The 26,712-nt window shown below is 43.8% G+C and overlaps 1 protein-coding gene across 6 annotated transcripts in view; it reads left to right on the top strand.

Moving 5' to 3' along the window:
- The window catches only part of NMT2 (N-myristoyltransferase 2), a 62,159-nt gene that overhangs the window by 21,822 nt on the left and 13,625 nt on the right, over window positions 1–26,712 (top strand). For 2 of the 6 annotated variants that reach the window (XM_050803300.1, XM_050803299.1), the window contains exons 2-9: window positions 6,666–6,801; window positions 7,197–7,239; window positions 12,605–12,749; window positions 14,657–14,775; window positions 14,876–14,967; window positions 15,087–15,203; window positions 17,688–17,858; window positions 19,547–19,655. In XM_050803300.1, coding sequence (XP_050659257.1) covers window positions 6,666–6,801; window positions 7,197–7,239; window positions 12,605–12,749; window positions 14,657–14,775; window positions 14,876–14,967; window positions 15,087–15,203; window positions 17,688–17,858; window positions 19,547–19,655 — 932 coding nt within the window. Of the gene's footprint in view, window positions 1–6,665; window positions 6,802–7,196; window positions 7,240–12,604; window positions 12,750–13,206; window positions 13,300–14,656; window positions 14,776–14,875; window positions 14,968–15,086; window positions 15,204–17,687; window positions 17,859–19,546; window positions 19,656–26,712 lie in introns of all 6 variants that reach the window. The other 4 variants (XM_050803298.1, XM_050803297.1, XM_050803295.1 and 1 more) reach the window with 3 other exon arrangements.

Below are 26,712 nucleotides of genomic sequence, written 5' to 3'. Positions count from 1 at the left end.
TATTCTGTAACATAAATTTTTTTTAATAATCACTTTACCATGAAATGTTTAACTTTGGTGTAGTCAAAAGTTATTATCTCTTATGGTTTGTACTTTTGAGTCCTTGTTTGAGTAATTATTTCCTTCACTGACATTATGAAGTTGTCGTTTAATTCTTTCACTTTTTCATTTGACAGATGTTTACTTGAGCCTCTACTATATGCCAGACACTGTTCTAGGCACTAGAAAGATGTGGAGTAAATGGACATCACTGCCTTCAGTTTTAAGGTTTTGTTTTCCAAGTTTGGGTCTTTCACTCATTTGGAATTTGTGGGTTTTTTTCTTCATGTTGTGGGATGTAGCAAACTAATTTTATATTTCTGCATGTAGGAATTCGGCTTTTCTCATGCTGTGTATTGAAAAGTTTTTTTCACTACTGGTTTATGATGTGATCTTCATTATATATCAAGTTTCATTACTATCATGGGTTGTTACTGATAGTCTGTTGCATTTCATGGACCTGTTTATCTAGTCTTCAGTTCTGTTGTATTTTAATAATGTTTTCCTTATAAAGGTATTGTGATTATTATACATTACTTCAAAAATGCATGAAAATGCAAAGGAGAATATTACAATCAGCTCTATTCCTCCCATTTTCCATGCAGGAACTTGGAAATTAAGGGGGGAAATATTTGTAAAATAATTAGTCTCGAACCACTAATGTTTCTTCTGTTTCACAGTGGACAGGAGCTAAGTTACCCCTCTGGAATTCACATACCAAAAATTGAACTCCTTTGATGCCACTCTCTCTATATGTATTTATTTTATTTTATTTTATTTTATTTTTATTTATTTATTTTTTTTAGAGAGAGGGAGAGTATCTTTCCTGAGCCTCCTGGGCTCAGGTGATCCTCCCACCTCAGCCTCCCGGGTAGCTGGGAATACAGACACATGTCACTACACCTGGCTAATTTTAATTTTTGTGTAGGGATGGGGGTCTTTCTATGTTGACCAGGCTGGTCTTAAACTCCTGGGATCAAGCAATCCTCCCTCTTTGGCCTCCAAAGTGCTGGGATTACAGGCGTGAGCCACTGCGCCCAGCCTGATGTCACTCTTAAGATTGATGTATTAGTTGTATGAGGCTGGGCTGCTGTAATCAAGAGACCCTAACGTGGGATTGAACAACGCAGTGGAAGTTCCCTTCTCATTCACGGACCAGCCTTGGGCATGTGTTCTGATGATGGTGAGGGAGTTCTCCTTCATTCTGTCATCCGGGGTTGAGGCTGCACTATCGTGTGGCTCTGCCGTCCTCAGGGGTCTCACCTATGTCTGCATCCAAACAGCACAAAGGACAGGAAGGGCATGGGGAAGCCACCCACAAGGGTTTCTGGACAGCAGGAAGTGACACACATCAACTCCCACTGGCTGGAACTCAGTCAGTGGCCACACCTGGCTGCGAGGCAGCTGGGAAGAGCTGTCCAGCTGTGAGTCCAGAGAGAGAAATGATGAGTTTTGTGGATATCATTGTGGACCACCTATAAAGCGTTTACATGGCTCTATTACATTGGCTCTCCCATTAAGTCTTGTCTGTAGTTTCCATGAATACTTCTTTGAAGAGATTTGCTGGATGTGCTCATTGAATATTTGCCATTTCCATGGCTGAGAAGGAATGTATTGGTTTCTACTTGAGGTCTGAAAGTACCACTGATTCTCCCAGATGCAGGCTGAAGTGTCTGGGCTTTCAGAGGTGGCAAAACTGAGAGCCTTTTCTTTGTGACCTTTCATGTGCAACCCTGGGGAAGAGGGAGGTGGGACTTGTGCTCCTCAAGACCGAGGAATCTTTCTTAAAGGGCCACATGACATGCAGGCTGAACTTCCGTGACTCGGTAATCAGCCTTGAGTACTGGGAGTCCGAATCAGTCTTTCTTCATTGGATTTCCAGGAGAGTCTTCTTTCGGGCATGGATTTTCCTTCAGTGTCTGGAAGCCTGCTTAGCACCTCTCCCACCCAGGCACGGGGATGTCTGTTTCCATCATGTTTCTCCCTCCAGAGTCCCTGGAGTCCTGTGGGATGCAAACCCCTGGCTAAGCAGCCACAGCCGACTCCTGATCTGCTCTGGCCATAACATCATCCTGTCCCCCCCAAGGACAGGAGTGTCACCTGTCAACACTTCTAACTGTTGCATTTGATATAATTCACAAACCATACCATTCACTCGTTTAAAGCATACCATTCAGGCTGGACTCGGTGGCTCATGCCTGTAATCCCAGCACTTTGGGAGGCTGAGGCGGGTGGATCACTTTAGGTCACGAGTTTGAGACCAACCTGGCCAACATAGGAAAACCCTGTCTCTACTAAAAATACAAAACTTAGCTGGACGTGGTGTCACGTGCCTGTAATCCCAGATACTTGGGAGGCTGAGGCAGGAGAATCACTTGAACCCAGAAGGCAGAGGTTGCAGTGAGTCAAGATGGCACTACTGCACTCCAGCCTGGGTGACAAAGTAAGACTCTGTCTCAAAAACTAAAAAATGAAAAAAAAAAGTATACCATTCAGCAGCTTTTAGTTTATTCACAGAGTTGTGCACCCATCACTACAATCAATTTTAGAACATTTGCACCAACCGCAAAATAAACCCACATCCCGTAATCATGCCCAAGCCCTCCATCTTCCCAGCCCCTGAGCACCACTAATCTAGCTCTGTTTCTGTGGATTTCCCTGTCAGGACATTTTGTAGACATGGAATTATACAATACATAGTCCTTGGCAACTGGTGTCTTTCACTTAGCTTAGTGTTTTCGAGATGCATCCATTCATGTTGTGGTGTTTATCGGTGCTTTGTTTTTTTATTGCTGAATAATCTATTTCCATCCTATAGATGGACCACATTTCCTGTCTCCATTCATAGAGAATAGACATTTGGGTTGTTTCCAGTTTTGGGCTGTTATGAATGATGTTGCTATGAGTATTTGTGAACAAGTTCCTGTGTGGACATAAGTTTCCATTTCTCTCAGTTATGTACTGATGGGTGTAGTGGCTAGAGTGTGCAGGGAATCTGTGTTTAGTGTTTTGAGGAACTGTCAGTTGTTTTTCAAAGCAGCTGCTCCGTTTTACATTCCCATCAACAGTGTATGAGGGTTCCAGCGTCTCTCTATCCTCGCCACCACTGGCTTTTTTTTTTTGTTTTGAAATGGAATCTCGCTCTGTCACCCAGGCTGGAGTGCAGTGGCGTGATCTCCGCTCACCGCAACCTCCGCCTCCCAGGTTCATGCCATTCTCCTGCCTCAGCCTCCCAAGTAGCTGGGACTACAGGTGCCCGCCACCACGCCCAGTTAATTTTTTGTATTTTTAGTAGAGACACGGTTTCACTGTGTTAGTCAGGATGGTCTCGATCTCCTGACCTCGTGATCCGCCTGCCTCGGCCTCCCAAAGTCCTGGGATTCCAGGCGTGAGCCCCCGCGCCCGGCCTGGCTCTTTCTTTTTGATTATAATTATCCTCATGGGTATCAGGCGGTGCACTGGCCAGCCCTGATTCTCAAATTCTCCTTTCCTTCATGGCCTCAGGAAATGGAAAAGTAGCTCTTCCTCACTGAAGGGCTGGGAAGCTCACCTCTCATCATTGTATAAATGCTATCAGATATGTCTGGGAATTTGGAGGCTGGGATGACCAACTTAGTACGCATTTCTGTAGCTCCCTGTCAATTTAAAGTTCAGCTGAAAGAGAGAAAAAGAAAAACTCTTGCTGAACTAGAGTAAACAAAAATGATGACACTCTCTCCATTATGCCAAAATAAGAATATAAATTTTAGCAACACTGTTTGGAAGAAAAAAAAGTTTTGGCGTGTAGCATCAATTAGCTGCCAAAATGGAGTTTTGGAAACCTCATCGAACAAGCTTTATAAGCTATAGAATAGGTGATATAAACTTACTTAAGGAATTTTTGGTGAAATGATCTGGTGTTTTAATTTTTTAAATGTCTCCAATTCCTCTCAAGTTTCCATGAGTTTATCTATTTTAGAGACTGTTGTTGTCGTCATCGTTGTTGTTGTTGTTGTTGTTGTTGTTTTTGAGATAGGGTCTTACTCTGTTGCCCAGGCTGGAGTGCAGTTGCATGATCATGGCTCGCTGCAGCCTTCCAGGCTCAAGTGATCCTCCCACCTCAGCCTCCCAAGTAGCTGGGACCACAGGTGCACACCACTATGCCCCACTAATGTTTTACTTTTTATAGGGACAGGGTCTCACTGTGTTGCTCAGGCTGGTCTCAAGGCATCCTTCTAGGCTCAAGCGATCTTCCCGCCTCGGCCCCCCAAAGTGCTGGGATTATAGGCGTGAGCCACCATGCCTGGCTGAGAAAATTATTAACTGACACCCAGGACAAATATATTTTCATCCAGTTGGATAGGCATCTACTTCAAAGCATCCTTACCAGTCACTGCCTTTTATTCTGTATCTCTCTGTAACCAAGCTTCTTGGAAATGTGGAGATATTTTAAAGTTGAAGTACTGTATAGAAAAGCTGTGAGGTCCCAGGCTCTTAGTGGTTTCTGGAAAGCCATAACCAGCAGCAGTTAGAATAAATGGTAGAGGTGGGAGAGGGATAATCCCCTGGGTTGTGAAGTCATGGGCATGTCCACCATGATTTCGTCCCTCCCACCCAGGCTCTGGCCCCAAGATAATGCTGAACACATAGTAAATGTTCAATAAATACTTGATAGTAAGTTGCAGTAGGCTTTAGCATTGAGGTTGGGACTGTGGTAGCTTTCAGAAGTATTTTATGGCCTGGGAATAGGTGATGGCACCACCTCTAGAGCCAGGCTTATCCATTCATTCATTCCGCAAGCATTTGTATTGGTGTGTACTGGTGTGAGGCACTGGAGACCTTAGGGACGCAAGTGTGAATAGACTTCTTAAGTAGCACGTGCAAATGCATATGTAAATCACACTGTAACAGTACAACAGATTCACCAATTCACAGGGTGCCAGCAGTAGGAACACTGGGAGAGGAAAGCCTAAAATAGTCCTACTCCCAAACCAGAGAATATATAAAACTGAACGTATCTACAGTATATTTCTAGCTCACGTACCTGGCTGTGATATGTTTGTTCAATCCCAATTGCTAGTCAGATATTGATGGGTGTCCTTGGCCACCAGGTGATTTAAAATGTAAACATCATGATAGCACAGATTTGATTCTGTTGATGAAAATAAACTGCTCGTTGTGAGGTGGGCAAAGCCTTACTATTTTTAGACCACTAGGGTACCACTTGACAAAGTCTTAATGTATCTCCCAAAATAAGCACTGTTTTCTATTTTAGAATGAGAGTGGAAATATGAATCTATAGCTCAAGTGCTTAGTTCGTTTTTCTTTTTCTCCAGCTCTGTCGCCCAGGCCAGAGTGCAGTGGCACAATCTTGGGTCACTGTAACCTCCATTTCCCAGGCCCAAGCTATCCTCCTACCTCAGCCTCCTGAGCAGCTGGGACTACAAGTGCATGCCACCATACCTGGCTAATTTTTTTTTTTTTTTTTTTGGTAGAGGCTGGGTTTCCCCTTACTGCCCAGGCTGTCTCGAACTCCTGGGCTCAAGCTATCCACCAGCCTCAGCCTCCCAAAGTGCTGGGATTACAGGCATGAGCCACTGTGCCCAGCAAAGTGCTTAGTTCTTAAATAGTTTCTCTCACTATTGCACATGCCTTTCATATTTGGACGTTACAGAGGAATTATCCATTTTAAATGGAAAAGTTCATTACCTTAACACATGAGTAACCAGTGGAAAGAAAATTTCCTTTGTAACCTAGATACTAGGTAACAAAACTAGCGCTTTGTGTGTTGTTTGTGTGTTTGTGACAGGGTCTCTCTCTGTAGCTAGACACTTACAGCTTTTCCCTGTTAGCCTCAGTAGTAAAAATCTTTATCAGGGAACATTTCCTCCTCCGCGAAAAAGCAGTTTGTTTAGTTCTGTTGCTTCAAGATTAGTGTTTTGTTGTACCCAAGAGATCTTTATAATGGAGTTTTTCGTATCATGTACCTCTCCTCCAGAAAGCTGACTTAAACGTCGATTAGGAGAGTAGTGATAACCGTGGAAACTATTTTACTTTAGTTATAAAATGTGGTTTATCTCTGCAGTCTTCCTGCATCGCGACATCTAAGCACCTGCAGGATGACTGAGCAGGGACTGGTATTCTTCTGTGTTGCCTGTTAGCATCTTCACGCTACTACCTTTAATTCCTCACCTACATCCTAACACAGTTCTTTTCTTTTTTTTTTTTTTTTTTTTTTTTGAGACGGAGTCTCACTCTGTCCCCCTTGCTGGAGTGCAGTGGCCGGATCTCAGCTCACTGCAAGCTCCGCCTCCCGGGTTCAGGCCATTCTCCTGCCTCAGCCTCCCGAGTAGCTGGGACTACAGGCGCCCACCACCTTGCCCGGCTAGTTTTTTTGTATTTTTTAGTAGAGACGGGGTTTCACTGTGTTAGCCAGGATGGTCTCGATCTCCTGACCTCGTGATCCACCCGTCTCGGCCTCCCAAAGTGCTGGGATTACAGGCTTGAGCCACCGCGCCCGGCCAACACAGTTATTTTCTACTGCCTGTAACATCTGTGGTTTTCAAAATGATTAATTGTATGCAGTTCAATTTCATTTAATGATTTTTGTTTGTTGGTTGGTTTCACCATCTTTGCATTTCCTGCAGAAGTCCTGGAGGGTATTTGGGAGCCAAAAAGAAAAAGAAGAAACAGAAGAGAAAAAAGGAGAAACCAAATTCCGGAGGCACCAAGTCAGATTCGGCGTCTGATTCCCAGGAGATTAAAATTCAGCAGCCTTCGAAAGTGAGAGCTCTGTTTTTTTTTTTCCCCCGTGTGGTTTCTTGTGCATATGAGTGGGTTTACGCAGTTTAGCGCCCTGCTGGATCAGATGTGTAGGGACTTTGTTGTGACTGTGTGTTGAATGCCACTAGTAACTGGAAGCTCTTGACAGCCTCCTTAAAACGGACTTTGGCATCCAAATAATGAAGGGGTACACTGTGCTTTTGTGTGTGTGTGGGTACCTGCTGTGTTTTTCCCTTTTCTCAGTGAATTTGTATTTAGATTGTCGTTCGAGAAGCAAGTCTCAATGTGAGCTTGTTAGGTTTTTTTTGAAATTACACTTTAATATTTGATTACTTTTAGTTCAGAAGATATTCACATTGTAATTTTTCTGGGTGTCTGTCTAATTACCTGAATAGCACAACACCATCTGGCAGCAGATTTCAGCAGGAACAGCCATGGGTAAGTCTCTCGTTGACTTTGAATCAAACCAGTTTGCAGCGGTCGTTCTTCATGTTAGTGCCAAGGGTGGGAAATAGTTCCTGACGTTCTCCTAGTTTAGACCAAACCAGAAGTTGTCCAGCTGGGCCCCGCGTTGGCAGATGGTGGCCAAGAAGAGGGTTGATTGTACTGCGTGGGTGTCTGGTGGCACAGATGGCAGCCATCCCTGTCTGTGGAGCCAACCCCCAGGCACCCTGTGTGCTGAGCCTCTGGGAAACACAAAGCCTTCTTGATGCAAGAAACTCACAGTGAAAAGGGTAGAATCAGCCAGGCACGGTGGTTCACACCTGTAGTCCCAGCACTTTGGGAGGCCGAGGCAGGCAGATCCCTTGAGCCCAGGAGTTTAAGACCAGCCTGGGCGACATGGCGAAACCGTGTCTCTACTAAAAATTACAAAAAGTTAGTTAGGCATGGTGGCATGCACCTGTAGTCCTAGCTACTTGGGAGGCTGAGGTGGGAGGATAGTTTGAGCCTGGGAGGTAGCGGTTGCAGTGAGCCAAGATCATGCCACTGCACTGCAGCCTGGTGACAGAGACCATGTCAATCAATCAATCAGTCAATCAATATGAGTAGCATGTGGTGTTATGGAAACAGCTCAAGAGGTGACGTCTGAGACCTTGAGCTTGTTCTTTGCCCCTTTGCTCACCAGTTGTGTGCCTTTGCCCGGGTACTGCACTTCCTTCAGCCCAGTCCCTTATCTTCTCTCCAACTCGCAGTTTGATCTTGAGGTTCCAGTTAGAGCATTTTTATTCGAGAGTTTTTACATCCTAAAACAGTGCGTATATATGTATGGTAGTTCCTACCATTCTGCAAGCTTTGTGGATTTCCTTTTTTCTTATGCAGAGTTTCTGTTGTGTTCCATGAAGTGAGTCTTGCAGGTGATTTTGTTGTTGTCACCTGTTTTACACAAGAGAACCGGGAATCACTGAGAAGGAAAATTACTTGCCCCAATTTTTCCCTGACTGACTGCAGGGTGAGAAGAAAATGGGATCTTCCTCCCTAGCTTTTCAGCTTGGTTCTCAGGTAATAAATATCCTACCCACTAGACATAGCTTTCCAAGGTAACTCATAGAGGACACCACCATACGCTTGCACAATACTCTTCCCATGTCTAAATGTCACTTCGTCAGATAAACGTGGCATCCCTGACCTGCAGTGTGGACATCTCCTGTTGCTTTCAGCATCACCATCAGTCTCTGCCCATCCCTTCCACCTCTAGTGACTGTGAGCCTTTCCCCTCTCTCTGGTCACTTATGAGAAACTAGAACTGAGCCAGGCAGCCGGGAACTCTTGGCATTATGTGGTAGGTGTATTAGTCAGGGTTCTCTAGAGGGACAGAACTAATGCAATAGATGGATAGATAGATAGATAGGACAGAACTAATGGAATAGATGGATAGATAGATGGACAGATAGATAGATAAAGGGGAGTTTATTAAGTATTAACTCACATGATCATAAGGTCCCACAATAGGCCGTCTGCAGGCTGAGGGGCAAGGAGAGCCAGTCCGCGTTCCAAAACTGAAGAACTTGGAGCCTGATGTTCAAGGGCAGGAAGCCTCCAGCACGGGAGAAAGATGGAGGCTGGGAGGCTAGGCCAGTCTCTCTTTTCACATTTTTCTGCCTGCTTGTATCCTAGCTGTGCTGGCAGCTGATTAGATGGTGCCCACCTAGATTAAGGGTGGTTCTGCCTCCCCCAGCCCACTGACTCAAATGTTCGTCTCCTTTGGCAACCCCTTCACAGACACACCCAGAATCAATACTTTGTATCCTTCAGTCCAATCAACTTGACGTTCAGTAGTAACCATCACAGTAGAGAATTTCTTTTATGAATTTGGAGGAAGTCAGTAGTGTCTTAAGATGGGCTTTTCTCCATTGCGTTTTTTAAATCTGGGGCTCTTTTCCTTTAAGCTTATGCCAGCTCTTGATAGCACTGTAAATTACAATGGACTGCATTGCAGAATATTCTGGTCTACACACAAGAACCAAAATTAAAATGATATTTGGATTCTTATAGACTTTTAGTGTGATAAAACTTGGACATTTTTTTCCAAGGTATTAAATTTGGAAAATAATGGGTAAAGAGTATAGTTGATGCCACAGAAAGCGTGTGTGGAAGAAAAAGAGAATATACCTGCCTCTTACCTAGGAGTGGAATCATGGGAAGTTAATGTCGGGCGGATGTTCATCTCACCTTGCCTGACACACATTCATTCTTCCCAGGTAGTGCTACTATAGAAGGTGAATGGACAGGCATAAGAATTTGTCGTAGCTGAGTTTTCCTTGCTGCTGTGTCCCTATGGGTTTGGAAATTGTATTTATTTGAATCTACTTTCAGAAAGCATTTAAATAGGGCCGTATGTGGTGGTTCGTGCCTGTAATCACCACATTTTGGGAGGCTGAGGCGGGCAGATCACTTGAGGTCAGGAGTTCAAGACCAGCCTGGCCAACATGGTGAAACCCTGTCTCTACTAAAAATACAAAAATTAACCGGGCGTGCTGGCACGTGCCTGTAATACCAGCTACTCAGGAGACTGAGGCAGGAGAATCGCTTGAACCCAGGAGGCAGAGGTCACAGTGAGCCAAGATCATGCCACTGTATTCCAGCCTGGGCGACAGAGTGAGACTGCCTCAAAATGAAAAACAAAAAAAAAAAGAAGAAGAAGAGGAAAGAAAGCATTTAAATAGTGAGCATTGGGATATCAATATTTCGCAAGGGACATTTCATGCTGAAAGTGCTGGTCAACCTGATGAGCTAATTAGGTAGGGAATAAATCACCCTGAAGTCTTCATGGAGTTGGTCGTTTTGGTCACTGGGTCATGTGGAACAAAGATGCTGATTCATGTCTGTTGCAAAATAGTTTGAGTTTGATATATTACTGTTAGAAGATTTGACTCAGAAACCAGGAAGGAAATCAAGGAAAAAAAAAACTAAAGAAAGAAAAATGACCATGACAAATTCATTATAGTCATTGTAGTTATATTTTTATAAGACTGGGCTCTACTTTGCCATTTGAAGCTAAACTGATGCACAGTTAAGCGTCATTCGTTGAAATATGCTGTGATCTCCATTCCTGTTTAAATTGTAACGTCTCCTAATAGATTGTGTTGTTGGAGTTCAGATACACGTGAATTTCATTTTGCTAGAAATTTGCTCCTTTTAATGTTGAAGACTTAAAAGACACCCAAGGAAAAGAAGTCATCCAGAGAGATAATAATGACAACCAGGAAAGTATTTTGTTAAATTTGTATGTGTTACTAAGATAGGACCTTTGTGATTTTGATGTTAATCAAATGTAAGATAAACAGCTTACAAAAACTGTGGCAATCATGCTGTTAGATTTCCAAGCAGAGACAAGAAGACTTTCACCTGCCTCCAGCTGGACTTCAGAACTTCGTTTCCTTAGGGTTCTTGACAGCGTTTGTATGAAACAAACCCTGTTCTGTGCTGTGTAAGACGAGTAAGCTTCCCAGGTTAAAATTATTGCTCCAGACCACAGATTTCAGATTCCAAGTGGAACAGAAGTCCAAAGTTGCTGTTTATAAACTTCTAAGGGTCGATTGTACCTTTCGACGGTGTCCACCCTGTGTTGACATACAGCAAAACCGAAGGGCTCTGAAACTTCTAACCACTTTCTGAATTACAGCGAAGAATATTCTTTGCACGGTGTTGAAGTCCTACAATGTCTCAGTGATTTTACATATTGAAAAAAGTCATTGATTTCCATTTTAGTCTTCTGCACTGTGCTCTCATTTCAAGTAGTCTCATGTTCCATGTATTATCATGTTATTTGAGGAGTTAGAAAAAAAGGAAAAAGAACTGGGGAATCTTCAAGAGGTGGCGGGAATATTGGCTTTGAGAAAGGAACCTTAGAATTTAAAGGTACTGTTTTACCTAAAAAGGAGTCCAGTTTCCAACACTTGGGTTGGGAACAACAGGCTATGGTTGCCCAGGATCTGAAGTACAGAGGAAATTTCTCATCCTTCTGGTGGGAGAGTTTGTCTCTAGAGGATCAGGAGAGTCAGGAGAAGGGCAGGGTGTGGCCGGGAGGAAGGGGCGTGGTTAGAGGTTTCCTTTCTTGATCATTTTCATCCCAGCTCAGCACTGGGTTCAGATCGATCTTCCTTCCTTCCTTCCTTCCTTCCTTCCTTCCTTCCTTCCTTCCTTCCTTCCTTCCTTCCTTCCTTCCTCCCTCCTCCCTCCCTCCCTCCCTCCCTCCCTCCCTCCCTCCCTCCCTCCCTCCCTCCCTCCTCCCTCCCTCCTTCCCTCCCTCCTTGTTCCCTCCTCCCCCCTCCTTCTCCTTCCTCCTTCTCTCTCTCTTCCTTCCTTCCTTTCTCTCTCTCTTTCTCTCTCTCTTTCTTTCTCTCTTTCTTTCTCTCTCTTTCTTTCTTTCTTTCTTTCTTTCTTTCTTTCTTTCTTTCTTTCTTTCTTTCTTTCTTTCTTTCTTTCTCTCTTTTCTTTTCTTTTCTTTCTCTCTCTCTCTACCTCTCTCCCTTTCCTTTCCTTCCCTTTCCCTTTCCTGACAGAGTCTCACTCTTGTCACCCAGGCTGGAGTGCAATGGCAAGATCTCAGCTCACTGCAGCCTCCACCTGCCAGGTTCAAGCAATTCTCCCGCCTCAGCCTCCCGAGTAGCTGGGATTACCTGCCATCATGCCTGGCTAATTTTTGTATTGTTGTAGAGACAGGGTTTCACCATGTTGGCCAGGCTGGTCTCTTAACTCCTGACCTCAGGTGATCTGCCCACCTTGGCCTCCCAGAGTGCTGGGATTATAGGCGTGAGACACCACAGCCAATCCTCTCTCTTTCTTTGTTTTCTCTCTCTCTCTCTCTTCCTTCCTTCCCCTCCCCTCCCGTCACCTCTTCTCCCCTTCCCTTCCCTTCCCTTCTTTGCTGTGTTTCCATTCTGGAAGTTCTTTCCCTCATCCCCTCATTGCTTCTGCAGAGCATTTACTCTGGCAGTGCCCTCAAGGCTCGTGGCTGCCTGGCTGCTGGATGACAGTAATGCATGCATTTCACGTCTCCCCCAGAGGAGTAATGCTGGGGACCATTTGTAGGTGGATGGGAAACTGAAGCAAAGCGTGCTTCAATTTAGATTCCCCAAACTGCCAGAGCCCCATTAAAACTAGACAACTGTTGTTACCTTTAACAGAAGGTTTGCTTCTATTTTCATGTGTAACACACAAGCCCATGGCCTTGACCGGGCTTGGAGGAGGATTGTTAGTGTGTAGGTATTATAGTCTCTGAGGCAGATACACGTGCATCTGCTCAAGTTTAAGATCAGCAGCCGCTCTCTCATATTCTGTGTGTCTGTCTTTGCTGTCATAGAATCCCAGTGTTCCAATGGAGAAGTTACAGGATATCCAGAGAGCAATGGAGCTGTTATCTGCATGCCAGGGCCCAGCCAGGAACATTGACGAGGCTGCAAAGCACAGATACCAGTTTTGGGACACACAGCCAGTACCTAAACTAGGTAAGTTTTTCTGCTTTTCTCTTTTTTACCCCAGAAACAAAGCTGGATGAACAACAACAATAAAAACACAAAGAGTGTTAACTTCTCATGTGTCATTTATTTCATACCACAGATTTGAAATCTATTTAGGAGTAATATTTTTCTTCTGAAAATACAAATATTAGGTAGTGATATTGACTTTCGATAACCATTATTTTAGTCCAATTTCTATCCCAATGAAAACATCCAATTTCCCCACACTTGAAAAATTACTATTATTATTTTTATTTTTGAGATAGGGTCTCACTGTATCACCCAGCCTGGAGTACAGTGGCATGATCATAGCTCACTGCAGCCTCTACCTCCTGGGCTCAGTGATCCTCCCATGTCAGCCTCCCATATATCTGGGACCACAAGTGCACACCACCACACCTGGCTAATTTTCGTATTTTTTTTTTTTTTTTTTTTTTTTTTGTAGAGATGCTGTTTCAGTATGTTGCTTGGGCTGGTCTCGAACTCCTGGGCTCAAGTGATCCACCTGCCTTGGCCTCCCAAAGTGCTGCGGTTACAGGTGTGAGCCACTGCGCCCAGCCCATTAGAGTATTAAAAATGTGTATCAGGTTCTGTGATGGAAGGACCAGGCCCTGAGGGTCCCTCATTCAGCAGGTGTCTGTTGAATGTTATTAAATGCCAGGCATAGTCCAGGGCACACACCTGGAAACAGTGGTGGAAAAGCAGGACAAAAGGTGGCCAGGCTGGGGAGGAGGGGCGACACATTGAGGTAGAGAAAGGCTTTAGTTAAGCAACAGATGCTGAAAGAAAGTGATGTGTGATGTGTAAGCTTCTGTTGGGAATTTCAAGGGGCCAGTCCCTTGAGGACCAGAGGGCCTCAAGCCGAAGGAAGGCACCAGGAAGGCCCTGAGCTGAGGCCAGCCCTGCTCAGCATGGCCAGAGCACTGGGAGCAGAGGGGAGGGAAGGTATGGAGAGGGGGCTGAGGCAGGCAGCGGCTGTGGGGAAGAGCCTGGGTTTTAGTCCCACCGTGTTGGGAAGCTCTGCAGAGAATGACTTGGAAAAGGTATCTTGGTGGAAATCACTGGAAACTGTGATGGCCTGGACTACGCTGCTAGCAGTTCAGATGGGGAGAAGTAACCAGCTTTGAAATTGTCTTTAGGTTTTGCTGGGAGGGGGCAGAGGTCACTGCAGCCCTTTCCTCTCCCAGTTTGTGGAAATGCAGTAAAGAGAATACACCTCCCAAGGTTGTCGGATGAAACCTGTATTGCTTATGACGGTGTGTAAGATAAGCCTGCATTGTAGGCCTTGAGACTCAGAATCACTGTTGTTTGTAATGAAATCTTTGCCATTGGATGACAAAGTATTTCTCCTTTTATTTAATTGGCAAAATAGGCCAGCCACGGTGGCTCACACCTATAATCCCAGCACTTTGGGAGGCTGAGGTTGGAGGATCACTTGAACCCAGGAGTTTGAGATCAGCTTGGGCAACATAATGAGATTCCGTCTCTATAAAAAAAATTAAACAATTAGCTGGGCACTGTGGTGTACACCTCTAGTCCCAGCTACTTGGGAGGCTGAGGAGAGAGGATCGCCTGAGCCCAGGAGTTGGAGGCTTCAGTGAACCATGATCGCACCGCTGCACTCCAGCCTCGGCGACAGAGTGAGACCCTGTCTCAAAAGAAAAAAAAAAGAAAAATAATTGGTGAAACAGCAATGATTTCACACCACTGCCTAGCTTTCCTGTTTCAGTCCAGAGGCGCTTGATATAACAGCATCTTTTTAAAGATTATATGAAACCCAAGGGCCCTAAGTCTGATTTTGCTTATGTCGCTGGCCACTTTGGATGGTTAGAATACTTTGTCATTTAATATTCTCTCTTTTTGCCTTTCTTTTTTCTCTTTCTCTCTCTGCTCAGATGAAGTCATAACATCTCATGGTGCAATTGAACCAGATAAAGACAACGTACGCCAAGAACCGTATTCTTTGCCACAGGGTTTTATGTGGGACACTTTAGACTTGAGTAATGCTGAAGTGGTGAGTGAGTAGAAACCTCTTAAATTAAACTCCTGCATTCACACATTGCTTCTGAGTTGATTCTGAGCACCATGGATAGGACACTTGTTTTATCTTATAGCTCAAGGAGTTATACACGTTGTTAAACGAGAATTACGTAGAAGATGATGACAATATGTTCCGATTTGACTACTCACCCGAGTTCCTGTTGTGGTAAGTCTCAGCGGTCACAGATGTCGTGGATAGGCGCTGTTGACTTGGGGACTCCTGCCTCTGTTCCTGTATTCTTGGACAATAACTGGTGCCTGTTTTCTTGTCTACCGTGACCTCAGGGCTCTGCGTCCACCAGGCTGGCTCCTGCAGTGGCACTGTGGGGTCAGAGTGTCTTCAAACAAAAAGCTGGTCGGGTTCATAAGCGCCATCCCAGCAAACATTCGGATTTATGACAGGTACATGTTTAAGCTCGACCATGCTGTTTTTATATGTTTCTTTTCCAAGAATTACAGTTAGAGTAGGCCTTTAAAAGTTACTGAATGCAGGCCAGGCGTGGTGGCTCACGCCTCTAATCCCAACACTTTGGGAGGCCGAGGCAGGTAGATCACCTGAGCTCAGGAGTTTAAGACTAGCCTGGTCAACATGGTGAAATCCCACCTCTACTAAAAATACAAAAATTAGCCGGGCGTGGTGGCAGGCACCTGTAATTCCACCTACTCAGGAGGCTGAGGCAGGAGAATTGCTTGAACCCAGGAGGCGGAGGTTGCAGTGAGCCGAGATTGCGCCGCTGCACTCCAGCCTGGGTAACATGAGTGAAACTCCGTCTCAAAAAAAAAAAAAAAATGACTGAATGCAAGCTGTCAGTGGTCAGGGAGGTTGTGTATGTGTGGAGGCAGAGGTTTTATGGAAACTCTCTGATTGGTTTTGCTGTGAACCTAAAACTGCTTTAAAACATAAAGTTTATTAAGTAGTAAAGAAAAAAAAAACCTGGACTGTGAATAAAAATAAAGGACAGTAGGTTCTCTTTTTCTCTCTCTGCCGCTCAGTCTCATACATGCTCGCACATATATGTATCAGAATAAACGAAGCCTTGGTCAGGCGTGGTGACTCACACCTGTAATTCCAGGACTTTGGTCGAGGCTGAGGCTGGCAGATCACTTGAGGTCAGGAGTTCAAGACCAGCCTGGCCAACATGGCGAAACCCCGTCTCTACTAAAAATACAAAAATTAGCCAGCATAGTGGCACGCACCTGTAATCCTAGCTACTTGGGAGGCTGAGGCACGAGAATCACTTGAACCCAGGAGGAAGAGGTTGCAGTGAGCCAAGATTACACCATTGCACTCCATCCAGCATGGGCAACAGAGCAAGACTTCATCTCAAAAAAAAAAAAAGATTGCTTAAAAATTTTTTAGGAGAGATAAAGCTTTCTCTCCATAGGATACATTGCATTTTTAGTTAGGATCTCCAGCCCAGAAAGTCAAAGATCCAGCTGTGAAAGTCACAGATGTCATAATAATTGGTCTCTTTACTTTTCAGTATATTAGGTTAGCTTATTTACTGTGAAAAGCATTTGATCTGAAGGAATATTTTGTGCCAAATGAAATGTGTACCTGGAAACAGAGCCAGGAACAGGCTTTGAAGATCCAGGAGGTTTATTGTAGCTCAGAACAGCACCAGCTCTGGTCTGCTCAAAGCCCCTCTCAGGGATCCCAGGGGTTTGTATCACACTCCAAAGCAGTTATCTTACCAGATTCTGCACCGGATGACCCAGTTATTACCGTAATTATGTACATTATTGGAAAAACAGATCTAGAAACTTAAAGAGGGGCAGGTCGTAGTGATTCATGCTCGTAATCCCAGCACTTTGGGAGGCTGAGACGGGAGGATTACTTGAGGCCAGGAGTTCGAGACCAGCCTGGTCAACATAGTGAGACCTCATCTCAAAAAAAAAAAAAAAAAAAAAAAAAAAGTTTAAAGAACCATAGCTGATCCAATTTCTAAACTGAAAACTTATAACAGACCAAAGTCCTAAAATGTATTTAGAACAAGAGGGTTGGAGCCTCCATGCGTTTTACAGTCGTTTTGGCAGGAAGATATGGGGAATAGTGTTTCCGTCTGAATTTGTGAAATGTCTAAGTGATAGAATATTTTTCTTAAATATTGTATTAAAGAGTGGCTTTCAGGCCAGGCGCGGTGGCTCATGCCTATAATCCCAGCACTTTGGGAGGCCAAGGCAGGTGGATCACGAGGTCAGGAGTTCGAGACCAGTGTGGTCAATATGGTGAAACCCCGTCTCTGCTAAAAATACAAAAATTAACTGGGCGTGGTGGCACGCGCCTGTAATTCCAGCCACTCGGGAGGCTGACAAAGGAGAATAATTTGAACCTGGGAGTCAGAGGTTACAGTGAGCCGAGATTGCACCATTGCACTCCAGCCTGGGTGTCAGTGCGACAGTCTGTCTCAAAAAAAAAAAAAAAAAAAAAAAAAAAAAAGAATGGCCTTTATGTTCTTTTTCTTTTTCTTTTTTTTTTTTTTTTTTTTTTTTTTTTGAGAAAGGGCCTTGCTCTGTTGCCCAGGCTGGAGGGCTGGAGTTCAGTGATGCGATCATGGCTCACTGCAACCTCTGCCTCCCGGGCTCAAGTGATCCTTCCACCTCAGCCTCCCAATAACTGGGACCACATGCATGCGGCAACATGACTGGCTGATGTTTCTAGATGAGAGTCTCAGTGTTGCTCAGGCTGGTCTCGAACTCCTGGTCTCAAGCAGTCTACCTGCCTTGGCCTCCCAAAGTGCTGAGATTACAGGCGAGAGCCACTGTGCCTGGTCTGCATTCTTATTCTTGGATATTTCCTGGGTATCATCTTATTTTTTAAAATGTGTTGACTCTTCATTTTTAATCTTGTTTTGACTCTTAATCTTCACCATCTTTATTCCTTAGTGTGAAGAAGATGGTAGAAATCAACTTTCTTTGTGTTCATAAGAAGTTGAGATCCAAACGGGTAGCCCCAGTGCTAATCCGAGAAATCACTAGAAGAGTGAACCTGGAAGGGATCTTCCAGGCTGTGTACACCGCGGGAGTGGTTCTTCCTAAGCCTGTGGCCACGTGCAGGTACCAGTACCATATTTCTACCTCAGGTCCTCCCTTTATCAAACATGTTGAGCCTCACCACTGTTCTAGAAGTAGTTTGCTGGTAGCAGAGATGGAGACTAGAACCTAGAATCACCAAGTCCAGTATTCTTTCTGGTATATCATTTGCCACTTGGTGATTAAAAAAAAAGTTTTTGACATTTTCCTACTAATGATACTGGATCTATACTTTTTTTTTTTTTTTTTGAGACAGACTCTCGCTCTGTTGCCCAGGCTGGAGTGCAGTGGTGTGATCTCGGCTCACTGCAACCTCCGCCTCCTGGGTTCAAGCGATTCTCCTGCCTCAGCTTCCCGAGTAGCTGGGATTACAGGCATGTGCCACCACACCCAGCTAATTTTTGTATTTTTAGTAGAGGCAGGGTTTCAACATGTTGGTCAGGCTGGTCTCAAACTCCTGACCTCGTGTGGATCTATACTTCTAAGTCTATTCCATGTGAAAGATGGGTGCTGTCTCTTCATGGGAAAACCTAGGACATGATGATCTTGAAATTCCAATGTCATACCATTTTCTTTCCACCCCAAAGCTTAGTTTTCTGCCGTGCTTTGCAGCACCGCCAAAGTGTCCTGAAAGTCTGTTAAGCATCCATTCAAAAGGCTCAGATGTAGGGAGACCTAAGCTCTGTTTTTACAACTTCGTCTGCACTATTCAAGCTTTCAAAGGTTATTCCAGTGAGAAAATTATCAGATTGCCACAAGACTAACCTGTTTCTAAAACATTGGAGTTTATCTCCCCACCCCTCACCACTGTTTTTATTGACTTAAATAGGATGAAACTATTGACTTAAATAGGATGAAATTACTATATCCTATTAAATTATTACATTCGTTAAGTAAGTGGAATGCTAGACTTCACGGGTATATTTTAATACAAATCATTTATCCCAGAGCCTGGAATCACTTAAGAAATTTAAGCTAGTTTCTCAAAAAGTTGTTTTCTTTGGTGTGTAGTCTGTAAAAGTGAAGGCTACTAATTTAGGGGATTTATTTTCATGTTTTTAAACTTTCTGATTGGCCTTTTGTAGAATCAGTGATGGTCCTTAAACACTTGGAAACCTGGCTATGATTAATATTTCTTTTTTGTGTGTGTCTGAGATACTCTTGCTCTGTTGCCCATGCTGGAGTGCAGTGGCGTGATCTCGGCTCACTGCTGCAACCTCCGCCTCCCGGGTTCAAGCAATTCTCCTGCCTCAGCCTCCCGAGTAGCTGGGATTACAGGCGCACACTATCACGCCCGGCTAATTTTTGTATGTTTAGTAGAGATGGGGTTTCACCATGTTGGCTAGGCTGGTCTCGAACTCCTGGCCTCAAGTGATCTGCCCACCTCAGCCTCCCAAAGTGCTGGGATTACAGGCGTGAGCCATCGCGCCCAATTAATATTTCTTTTGCAGTTTTAAGATTTCTTTTTAGTGAAAAAGATGAAAGGTCACAAACTCCAGAAGAACATAACTAGGAGTACAAGATACATTCTAGAGATTAAAAATTGACTGATAAAATGATGATGTAGGATGAGGGCCTCTGTCTAGTACAGAGGGTCTGTCTCAAAAAAAAAAGTAAGTAGTAAATGCTTATGTAACAGCCAAGCTGAGACAAAGAGTGAAACTTGTAGAGTTAGAAATCAATTAGATTTTAAAACCTTTATTGTATTCCAGATACTGGCATCGATCACTAAACCCCAGAAAACTGGTAGAAGTGAAATTTTCTCACTTGAGTAGAAATATGACTTTACAGAGAACAATGAAACTATACAGACTTCCAGATGTAAGTAAGAATGATTTGCAGTTTTTTGAAGCTGTAACAACTGATGCTTTTAATGCAGAAAAGAATTATTTGCAGGCGTCTAAAAACTGACTCGTGTCTGAGGAAGTGAATATGGAGCAAAAGAGATTTCATGGAACTCGGGAGCTAGGGAAGGTAGGGAGTTTGTTTGGAAATACCAGTCTTTCCTTTTTTCCTAAGGCTCTTAAAGTTGTTCCGTTGGTAGTTGGATGAGACTGAACTCAAGGCAAGTAAGTTTTGAAATGTGGGGAATTTACAGTCTGTTAAGTAAGAAGGAAGAAAAGTCCAGGCTGCTGATTTCTTAATGCTTTGGAACTCAGGAATCAGGTATAGAGGAGAGACCCAGGGAGCGGAAATCATGTCTCATTAAATTACCATCTTCTTAAACTATCTCGTTCTCAATGTGAAAAGTTGTCATTATTATTTTTATTTTTATTTTTTTTTGAGACAGAGTCTTGCTCTGTCGCCCAGGCTGGAGTGCAATGGCACAATCTCAGCTCACTGCAACCTCAGCCTCCCAGGTTCAAGCGATTCTCCCCACTCAGCCTCCCAAGTAGCTGGGACTACAGGCACCCACCACCACACCTGGCTAATTTTTATATTTTTAATAGAGACGGGGTTTCACCATGTTGGCCAGGCTGGCTTCAGACTCCTGACCTCAAGTGAACCTACCTGCTTCAGCCTCCCAAGGTGCTGGGATTACAGGCATGAGCCACGGCACCCAGCCGAAAAGTTATTTTTGTAATTTTTTAATATTTTTATTTTTGAGACGGAGTCTTGCTCTGTTACCCAGGCTGGAGTGCAGTGGCTTGATGTCAGTTCGTTGCAACCTCCACCTCCCGGGTTCAAGCAATTCTCCTGCTTTAGCCTCCCAAATAGCTGGAATTACAGGTGTGCGCCACCACGCCCAGCTGATTTTTGTATTTTTAATAGAGATGGGGTTTCACCGTGTTAGCCAGGCTGGTCTCGAACTCCTGACCTCGTGATCCGCCTGCCTCCAGGTCCCAAAGTGCTGGGATTACAGGTGTGAGCCACCACGCCCGGCCAAGTTATCATTTTGAATAGGGAAACAAATAAATTTGCTTTCCAGACTTGGCTTTATTTGGGGCTTGGCTGGTATATTAGTTATCTATGGCCATGTAAAAAATGACCACAAACTGAGCTGCTTAAAACAACATTTATTATCACACAGCTTCTGTGGGCCAGAAATCCAGTCACAGCTTAGCTGAGTCCTGTGCTTCATTCAGGGTCTTTCCTGAAGCTGCCACCCAGGTGTCAGCCAGGGCTGGGGTCTCATCTGAAACTTGACTAGGGAAGGATCCATTTCCGGGCTCCTGTAGTTGTTGGCAGGATTGAGTTCCTCACTGGCTGTTGGACCAAGGGCCTCAGTTCTTTGCCATGTTGGGTTCTCCATAGGGCAGCTCACAGCATGGCAGCTTATTCGTCAAAGCCAGTGAGAGAGAGAGTCTATAGAGAGAATCTGCTGGCCAGATGGAAGCCAGAACCTTATGCAGATGATTCATGAAAGTGACATCCAGTCGCCACTGCCATTTCTTTTTTTTTTTTTTTTAAAGATGGAGTCTCACTCTGTTGTCCAGGCTGGAGTGCGGTGGCACAATCTCAGCTCACTGCAACCTCTGCCTCCTGGGTTCAAGCGATTCTCCTGCCTCAGCCTCCCAACTAGCTGGGACTACAGGCATGCACTACCATGTCCAACTAATTTTTGTATTTTTAGTAGAGACGGGGTTTCACTATGTTAGTCAAGCTGGTCTCGAACTCCTGACCTCAGGTGATCCTCCCGCCTCGGCCTCTGAAAGTGCTGGGATTATAGGTATGAGCCACTGCGCCCAGCTACCATTGTCATTTCTGTTGGTTAGAACCAAATGACAGGTCCTGCCCACACGTAACAGGAGCAGATCACACAGGCGTGAACCCCAGGAGGTGGGATCCGTGGGGGCCATCTTAAAATCTGTGCACCACTGGTGGGATCTTTTGTTTGAAGTGTTGTGACGTGTGAATTGAAATAAAATCTTTGGCCAGGCACGGTGGCTCATGCCTGTAATCCCAGCACTTTGGGAGGCCGAGGCAGGCGGCTGACAAGGTCAAGAGATCGACACCACCCTGGCCAACATGGTGAAACCCCGTCTCTACTAAAAATTAAAAAATTAGCTGTACATGGTGGCATGCGCCTGTAGTCCCAGCTACTAGGGAGGCTGAGGCAGGAGAATCACTTGAACCTGGGAGGCGGAGGTTGCAGTGAGCCAAGATTGCGCCATTGCACTCCAGCCTGGCCACAGAGCAAGACTCCATCTCAAAAAAAAAAAAAGGAATAAAAACTTCAAGCATGCCTGCTTTTTTCACCGTGGGTGAATGCTGTTCCACTTTGGTCTCTCTAAATTTCAAAGAGAACCTGAAGCAGCCTAGCTTATGTACAAGGAAAACACACACTTACATGTAGGTTGCCTACGATGGAGTGATGAATGAGGAGTTTTAGCACATATCATTGGTTTACTCATGATGATTTTCTTAAGGTGCTAGAAGTATTTTTGACTTGACTCCATTCATCAGCCTTAATATTTTTGTACAAGAGTCAGTCTTCTCATGGGTATAGGCATTGATTAGGAAACCAGACTGTGGCATCTTACTTCCAGTGAGCCTGGGCTCCTGGTAGTGGTCCTGTTCCAGTCATGCTGTGATAGTGACTGCCTTTCCCGCACCCATAAACTGAAATTTATGAAGTGCTTTCAAATACATTATTCAATTTATTCTCACAGCAACCTTTTGAAGTTAGTACTTCTTATCCCCATTTTACAGATGAAGAAACTGAGGTGCATGATGGTTGACACTTAGGCAAGGATGTGTTAATATTACTAAGTGGAGGGCTTGGGATGCAGGCCCCAGACCTCCGTGTGTCCCTGTTAGCTCCCTCTGCCTCTGCCATCCCCTCTAACATGACCCACTGTGGGGACACCATGGCTCAGCCCCACTAAATGTCTTACTGTGGGTACATTACAGCATAAATCAAGGCAGAAAAGGACGATTGTCAAGGTGCAAACAGCTCTCATTGGCTTTCCCCAATCTCCTTTCCCCCTTTTAAGTCATAGGAAAGGAAAGGAAAATTAAGAGTAAATTAATATAATAAAAGAGAGATTAAAGTACAGATATTATGAAATTGGAAGGTGCTGACAGCAGTCCCTTGGGTGTCTGCCTCTTGAGTTAAACTGGACAGTACTGCATGTACCAGATGCCCCTTCCTCTCCTGTGGGCCCAGATGGGTAATGCCACTGCTAGCAGTCAAATCATTTAAGAACGTTTTTGTACCATTCAGCATAAAAGCCTCCTTATGGAATACAGCTTTTGCTGTACAGATCAGTCTCATTTTCTGCTTCATCGTTGCTGTTTTTGCTTATAGGAGTGCCAGCTTTATGTCTTTTTCATGGACTTTTGAATATAGGAGCTAACATTCATTGTGGCCAGCGTTATACTAGACATTTAACAGCCTCATAACAGTCTCATTTACTAATCATAACAGCCACAGGAGGATGGGTCATTATCCCCATAGCACAGAAGGGGCCATGAGTACACAAGATTGACTTGCTCAGAGTCTGCTGGCCAGAAGCAGAGCTGTTGCAGAGTCTGCGCCGTTCACAACTGTTAACCTAAAATACTAAGGTTTCCCCAAGAAACACGCCTTGCCATGCCTCCCTACGCTTTCAGTGTTTGGGATGATTTTGTTTTGTTTTGTTTGATTTGGTGTTGAGTATTTCCAAGTTCGATTTTGCGCGTCTGTATCAATGAAAGGTAATTTGATGTCGATAAAAAGAAAAAGCAGGAGAAGTCAGAGAATGATCCACTAAGGTCCTAGCACTGTTCTGCGAGGAGGATGCGCTTGCTAAGATATGTCAAGGCATATAAGGTCTTCTATATTCAGTGGCATTAGATGGTTTTTTAAGTGTTTAGCATTCTCTCTGCTCCTTTTTGAATCATACAAATAGCCATAATCATTGCTTACATCTCTCCTCTGGAATCTTGGCTCTCAAATGGTTTGCACCATATACTTGACAGATAACACTACTGTTTTTTAATAGAGCTCTGAGCTTCATTTGCTTATGTACTTACAAGCAGATTTTACACAGATTTCAATGCACATAGAGGCCAATGAATCATGCATATTAGTTGGGCCATGGGAAAGGATATCTGATTCAGATACAGAGTTTGCTTATGAAACTGAGATTTTTCTCAGTTACTGGAAATGATTCTCTGTGTTTTATCAAACTCTCAGAAAACACGACCGCTTCACTATTCCATTATACGGAAGCTAGCCATTTTCACCTAAACCTAACAGCCCTCCTACTTTCTGAGGACAAGAGTTATAATTTGAGTGTTTGTTTTGCTTTTCAAAAGTTATTTCTTTTTTTTTTTTTTTTTTTTTTTTTTCCGTGAGATGAAGTCTCGCTCTGTCGCCAGGCTGGAGTGCAGTGACGCGATCTTGGCTCACCGCAACCTCCGCCTCCCGGATTCAAGCAATTCTCCTGCCTCAACCTCCTGAGTAGCTGGGACTACAGCCACGTGCCACCACACCCAGCTAATTTTTGTATTTTTAGTAGAGACGGGGTTTCATCATGTTGGCCAGGATGGTCTCGATCTCTTGATCTTGTGATCCGCCCACCTTGGCCTCCCAAAGTGCTGAGATTACAGGCGTGAGCCACCACGCCCGGCAGTATTTCATTGTTACACAGATTATTTTAGCTATTAGTCAGCAAATGTAAATATTCTTACCCTGTTTTCTAGGACTTTCTATTTTTTTATAGCTGATACATCTTAGTGTGCTCTTATGCTTTAATGCTTCTGTAAAAATTTGTTCAAAATGCTTATAAGTTGCCAAACTTAGGATACTTTTTACCTGAATTTAGACAACATATTGCTTGTCTAAATTCTGCTACTTATTTTTCTAACCTTTAGAGACCTAAGATAACAGTTCTCAAAGTGTGGCCCAGGGACCTCTGGAAGTCCCCCAAGATCTTTGAATTCATGCAGTCATTTTTTTTTGTTACTATTTTCATAATAACACTAATATTTATTTTTCTCACTTTCATTCTCTTCTAAGTATACTGTGAAGTCTTCTAGAGGCCATGTGGCATGTGTATTTCTGTAGTCTTTTGTTTAAAAATGTTCTCAGTTTTGATTTCTAATATGGTAAGTGTGGATATATGAATAGCCCACATAAGCAAAGCTCTTTGGAGGTACTCAATCATTATTAATAGTGCAGGCCAGGAGCAGTGGCCCATGCCTGTCATCTCAGCACTTTGAGAGACTGAGGCGGGCGGATTACAAGGTCAGGAGATCGAGACCATCCTGGATAACACGATAAAACCCCGTCTCTACTAAAAATACAAAAAATTAGCTGGGTGTGGTGGCACGTGCCTGTAATCCCAGCTACTTGGGAAGCTGCGGCAGGATCAAATCACTTGAACCCAGGAGGCAGAGGTTGCAGTGAGCTGAGATCGCACCACTGCACTCCAGCCTGGGTGACAGAGTGAGACTCTATCTAAAAAAAAAAAAAAAAAAAAGAGTGTAAAAGGGTCCCAAGACCGAAATATTTGAAAACTGCTGCTTTAAGGGTATCTGCTGGGCAGTTCCTTTAGTGGTTTCACAGTTGGATATTTAATGAATGAGAATTGTGCTCCAGAAGAATGTTTTGCTCTAGAAGGAAGTTGGGAAATGTTTTCTTCATTTCTGAATGTTCTCTATTAACAGATATCGTATATCCTGTGGCTCTCATTAATTCATCTAATTGCTTGATATTGTTGATTGTTACTGAACTAGTAACAAAAGAAAAAAAATTCTGATATTGAGAAAGGCTATTTGAAATTTATCAAGCTAAGTCTGCCTCATAGCAGAAACTAATTTTTTTAATGACTATGATATATATTTTATATGGTTTTGGTTTTCCCACTAGCATTTAGAAGTGCTTATTTATTTCCAGTGGAGATCTGGATGTTTCTGACTCATTGGTTTTGAGAGCTACAGAAAGACTAAAGGTATGCGTTGCCTGTTAAATGTGAAGGACTTAAATTCTCTAAATTTATATTATTAAATGGTATTTTAGCTGCAGTGCTTTCGAGATGACATAAATCATAATAGAATGGCCTATAGTAAATATTCAGCTGAGGACTGTTGGTCTATAAATATAGAGCATGCACCTCCCATTCCCCTTTCCCCTAACTAATCGATAATCAGTCAGCACTGTGTGTCACTGAAGCTTAGAAACCTCAGCACAGCTAATAGTTGATGAGAGCTGGCACTCAAGAGAAAACCTATTTTCCTTGGCCTGGTGTGGTGGCTCACGCCTGTAATCCCAGCACTTTGGGAGGCTGAGGTGGGCAGATCACCTGAGGTCAGGCATTGGAGACCAGCCTGGCCAATGTGGTGAAACCCTGTCTCTACTAAAAGTACAAAATTAGCCGGGTGTGGTGGCAGGTGCCTGTAATCCCAGTTACTCAGGAGGCTGAGGCAGGAGAATCGCTTGAACCCAGGAGGTGGAGGTTGCAGTGAACCGAGATCGCACCATTGCACTCCAGCCTGGGCAACAAAAGTGAGACTCCATCTCAAAAAAAAAGCCCTGGTTTCCCCCTTGGGCTTCTACCTGGGGGCATGCAGGAATTATAATGACCTAATTCTACAGGAAGTTTTTCATTTAAAAAAATTTCTTAAGAGTGGAACTGCTAGATTATATAAAATTTTAAAAAATATTTAGAAATCATTTAGGGCAGAAAAAGTAGAGTAGCAAAATGTATATACAGATTATTCATCTCTTAAAATGTATCTAGTATTTCTCCAAGGGGGAAAAAAATCAGGTTTACAGAAAAAAATAAACCTGTATTTCTCAGTTTAAAATTGTTTGTTGGGCTTTCTGACTTTTAGTCTCAAGTCCCCCGGCCTCTGAACAGTTCTGGAGAGCAAAGTGATGTCAGGGGCTTTTATGAGGACAACAGTTGAACAAATTCAAATGGGGACCTGTCCTGACTTTTAGATTTTT

This window comes from Macaca thibetana, chromosome 9 (genome assembly GCF_024542745.1).
Source record: "Macaca thibetana thibetana isolate TM-01 chromosome 9, ASM2454274v1, whole genome shotgun sequence".
NCBI lineage: Eukaryota > Metazoa > Chordata > Mammalia > Primates > Cercopithecidae > Macaca > Macaca thibetana.
The sequence above is the reverse complement of the archived record's forward strand: the minus strand, read 5'-3'. Positions and strand labels throughout refer to the sequence as shown.